Source organism: Phanerochaete carnosa (genome assembly GCF_000300595.1).
Source record: "Phanerochaete carnosa HHB-10118-sp unplaced genomic scaffold PHACAscaffold_377, whole genome shotgun sequence".
Lineage (NCBI taxonomy): Eukaryota > Fungi > Basidiomycota > Agaricomycetes > Polyporales > Phanerochaetaceae > Phanerochaete > Phanerochaete carnosa.
In genome coordinates this window covers 1-3,954 of record NW_006768004.1, presented here as the reverse complement: position 1 = coordinate 3,954, position 3,954 = coordinate 1, and the positions used below count along the sequence as shown (strand labels likewise).

General features: G+C 53.8%; 2 protein-coding genes across 2 annotated transcripts; both read left to right on the top strand.

Annotated features, from left to right (window-relative positions):
• Window positions 1–394: 394 nt before the first annotated feature.
• On the top strand, window positions 395–1,238 carry PHACADRAFT_202555 (uncharacterized protein; the record flags this gene model as incomplete). Its single annotated transcript, XM_007402732.1, has 2 exons — window positions 395–566; window positions 622–1,238. The coding sequence occupies 2 exons, from the start codon at window positions 395–397 to the stop codon at window positions 1,236–1,238; spliced, it is 789 nt and encodes a 262-aa protein (XP_007402794.1).
• Window positions 1,239–2,425: 1,187 nt separating this feature from the next.
• On the top strand, window positions 2,426–3,554 carry PHACADRAFT_266225 (uncharacterized protein). Its single transcript, XM_007402731.1, has 6 exons — window positions 2,426–2,504; window positions 2,555–2,720; window positions 2,779–2,840; window positions 2,890–2,940; window positions 2,991–3,453; window positions 3,505–3,554. Exon 5 carries the CDS (start codon window positions 3,016–3,018, stop codon window positions 3,310–3,312), a length of 297 nt encoding a protein of 98 aa, XP_007402793.1. The 5' UTR covers window positions 2,426–2,504; window positions 2,555–2,720; window positions 2,779–2,840; window positions 2,890–2,940; window positions 2,991–3,015; the 3' UTR covers window positions 3,313–3,453; window positions 3,505–3,554.
• Window positions 3,555–3,954: the final 400 nt, after the last annotated feature.

Here is a 3,954-nt window from a genome sequence, read left to right as displayed (position 1 = left end):
CTAAGCTTTGCAAGCCCGGGCTTAAGCCCACGGCGTTGGGCGTGGGCGTCAGGCTCGGCTCGGGCTCAGGGCTCGGCTCGACGTCGCCACAAGCCCAAGCCCGGGCTTTGAGCCCAAGCCGGGCCCGCACATCACTAGTTGGGCCCCATTTGAGTCGGTACCCGGTGTTACTCCATCTTACGCCTGACTTTCCAGACTCGCCCTCGACGGTGTCGTATTCACGAGCAAGACCGAGCTCGCACAACTCGTCGACAACTTCCACATGCTCTTAGAATGTAATTGTGGGCGACTCACCTTCCTTGACCCATCGCCAGTTGTCCAGTCACGCAGAATTTGGCGATGTCCTCCGCCAGACCGCTACTCCCTCGAGTGTGCGATACAGGAGTGTAAGGATATGGTGGTACCCAATCAAGTGACGCTTGCTGCTGACATTGTTGCGCCTGCTCACCAGATGGGCATTGACAACCGCGCATGGGACGAGACGCTTCAGGGACTGATTGCGTTGATACCAGACGAACCCGGAGAGGCGACTATGAGTCTTGACAGTCTAAAGGGAAATTTGTTTGGTGAATCATCTAGCTCATGCAATCGGTGCCAAGCTTACTGGCTATTCCTTATCAGACACGGTGGCACTCCATTACTCTTCAGCCAGTCAGGGCCACTCTGAGCGCAACTCTGTTTGGGCTGAAGTCAAAGTTTGCCGATCAAGTGCAGGCCAGGCTGTGGGATCTGCACTTGCAAACATCGAGGGCATCACTCTCAAGCTCTTATTTAATGATATCGAAGTTGCGGAAACCCTTGCTTGGGATGCCTTGCGAGCCATCGTTGATTCCCCGCACATGCACCCCCTCTGTATCGACCATATCGGGCCGGTGGATCGAGACTTCGAGGCCGCGAAGAGAATATTGTGTTCTGTGTTGCGCCGCACACAGTTGACCTGGGCTCTCGAATCAGGCAAACTGCAGTTCCGTGATCGCATTTCCAATGCTGATCTCGCTACAAGTGAAGACATATTGTCTGTACCGACAGAGCAAACCATCGACGACATCACAGTCACTCTCGACATTGCCGAACAAGCAGAGTGGTTGCTGCGCCTAGTCCACTCTCGCTTTGAACAAAATACAAGGGAGCATTACCTACGAAAGCTTGTAAGGACCTGCACAAGAGACGTATCCACGAATATAGCCTCGAAGACCGCGCCGTCCACCGCAGATAGCGCCCAAAACGCGACAGTCTAGCAGACTTGGGAAGCCGCGGAGGTCAATGGGCTGGGGAGCGAACAGGACGAGGAAACGGGCGACGAAGGCGACGAAGAGAGTACGAGGGAGAAGGCATAGGCCTGACATGGTCGTCGAGAGCGGGTAGGGTGTGTCATTGACGGACTGTTGCAACTGCGCGGAAATTTTGGCCTATTTCAAAGATTTCGTCTCCCCCCTCCCCCCAGATTATATTCGTTTCGATGTTGCGTATGATTCTAGAAATTGGCTATCGCTCGCCGCTTCCAGTTCTCGGCTGCGTGTCAGATTCAGTCATTTTTACCTATTTAATCGTTTAATGCATTACCTCCTCATCTCATTCCTTGCTTTGCTTTGTACGTACACTGCATTATGGAGCCATGTCATGATGATATTGTCACAAAGCGAGGGCCCGGTGTTGGCCGGACCAGTCGGTGCTCGGTGTGAGAGCATACGTACGCGCAAAATTTGGGAGAAATTGTGACACCTGTCGAGACACATGCAGGATGAGGGAACGAGCGTGGATCCACGAGGGAAAAACTTAAACCTGGCTATTGGGTGAGGCCTGTGCGACAATGCCCAGCGCTCATAAGCTGATGCGCCATATGTGCGGGTGATCCGCCGGCCTGCCCCGCTTTCAAGACTTCAACGCTTCAAGCTTCAAAGCTTCAGCGCTCAGCGCTCAGCTCTCATCTTCTCCCTACCGACGTATTCAGCACTTACAACTCTCTGCTCGCGGCATCTGCACAGCACTTACATGCGCATGTCCTATGGTGCTCGCCCCTGCAGTCTGCCGCACTTCAAGATGAACCGGCTTACCTAAGATAACCTGCTGTTTCATTCTTAGCTTGTACTCGTTCCTCCCCCTGCGCCAACGTTGCGCCCGCCGCCTCCACCGCCAATACGATTGGTGTAACTTCCTCCAATGTCTCTCGTTACGCTCTCCGCTAATGTCAGCCAGCAGCGCTACACATCCCGCCCGACGATGCCCACTTGGACGTGCGTCGAGGCCGTGGTCATAAAGTTCCGCCTCATCATCAGCAGGTACGTGAGCTCGTCATTGATCATGATATACCTGAATGAGGAGCTGAAATCATAGGTTCTGCCTTTTTTTGTCCGTCCGGGTCCCGAGAAGGCGAGCTGCGTCGCACGACTGCTGCAAACAGAAGCCAGCGGAGCGGTCTGGTCGCAAAAAGTTTGATGAGGTAGAGATGGGGTGGCAGATGGCGGACCTTGGAAGATGCGAGGTCGTGAGGGTGTGTTACTATGGTGCGTCCTGTTTGTCTTGGTCCGTCGTCGCAAGCTAAATTGCGCTCCAGAATCGTCCCCAACGTGACCCCGGTATCAATGCTCTTGCGGCCAGCCTCAAGCTCAGTCTCCTCACTCCCTGTTCTCAGCATACATGACAGCATACATGACAGCCCCCGCTTTGCTATAGCCTGAAGCGTGGCTTGCGCTACCAGTCGGCATCATTCGCTTGAAACGGTACAGCACTCGATGTAATCAGGAAAGCCAACACGGCTGAATGTTATAAGCATTCTAGAAGACATGGCTGCGTCAATGGATTATGTAGCTGGGATAGCGGCGGAGTTGGGGCGCGCAATCGTGCGTATTCGCTCCATTCCATGCAGAGCTATCCCCTCATCGTTTCTAGAGACATTCCCATCGTCCCAAGCTCGACGTGATTTCTGTGTCCTTTAGAATAGTGAGCATCTTTATTATCATCTTGCTCACAGGCTCGCTTATGAATCGCAGGGCGGGAGAATATCACGAGGACCCCATGGAAGGCCGATATAAAAGCTCCGCAAACCCACCAGCCCTACCGTGTTGCACAGACACGGACGTGGGTCTGCTCACTACCCTCGACTGCTCGACTGTCCCCGACAGAGACATAGCCGTGGAGTCCAGCACGCCCGACATCAGGCACTTCACGCCGGAGACCATACGCGCTTGCAAGGAGGAGCAGTGCCCAATGCCGCACGCGATGGTACCAGACGAGCTAGAGCGCGTCGCCGACCGGAGAATTGTCTCCACTCGCACGTTGGGATGCTGCAGGTTGCACAATCTAGCCGTGTGAGCCTGTTTCGCCTGAAATGCCTGGGAGCATAGCATCCGCATTCAGAAATGTCAGATCTTGCATGAGCTCCTGCAGGAGCAGTTGGCCTCTAAACAACGGAAGAGGAGTGCGTCGCTTGCCATGATCGAGAGTGCAAATTACGTGAGCGACATAATAGAATACCGCGCGTCCTGCAGCTGATCATTGTGATAGCACCAGTAAGATGAGCCCGAGCGTATGGTGCATAGTTTGCGTAAAATATCACCCTGAAGTGCATGTATCTATGTATCGCCGAGCCAGACGGGATATCATTTAGGAATTAAGGCCATTCAATATAATAAGCTGCGATTTTACTACTCATAGAAGCAACAAATGCAACTGTCTTCCTGCAATGGAGCATGCTCTATATTCTGGTAAATCTTCGGCTCTCACTCTGGCTTACGCTTCAGCACCGATCTCATGATGGCCTTCCCCGCCCACTACTGCGGCATCGGCATCTTCGTCGCAGGGTTCGTCTCCCCAAACATCCTGCAGCGTCCCCACAATATTCCCCAACCGATCCGTATGCCTTCTGAGCTGTGGTATCGACTGTCCTTGCTGCTGATCGCTGATGCGCAGAGAGTGGTCTGGCGGTTCCGAGCCGGCTGCCCGCAGATTGATGAT

Excerpts from the sequence above, each read along its gene's own strand:
- PHACADRAFT_266225 (XM_007402731.1), top strand. The coding sequence starts at position 3,016 with ATGGAAGGCCGATATAAAAGCTCCGCAAACCCACCAGCCCTACCGTGT.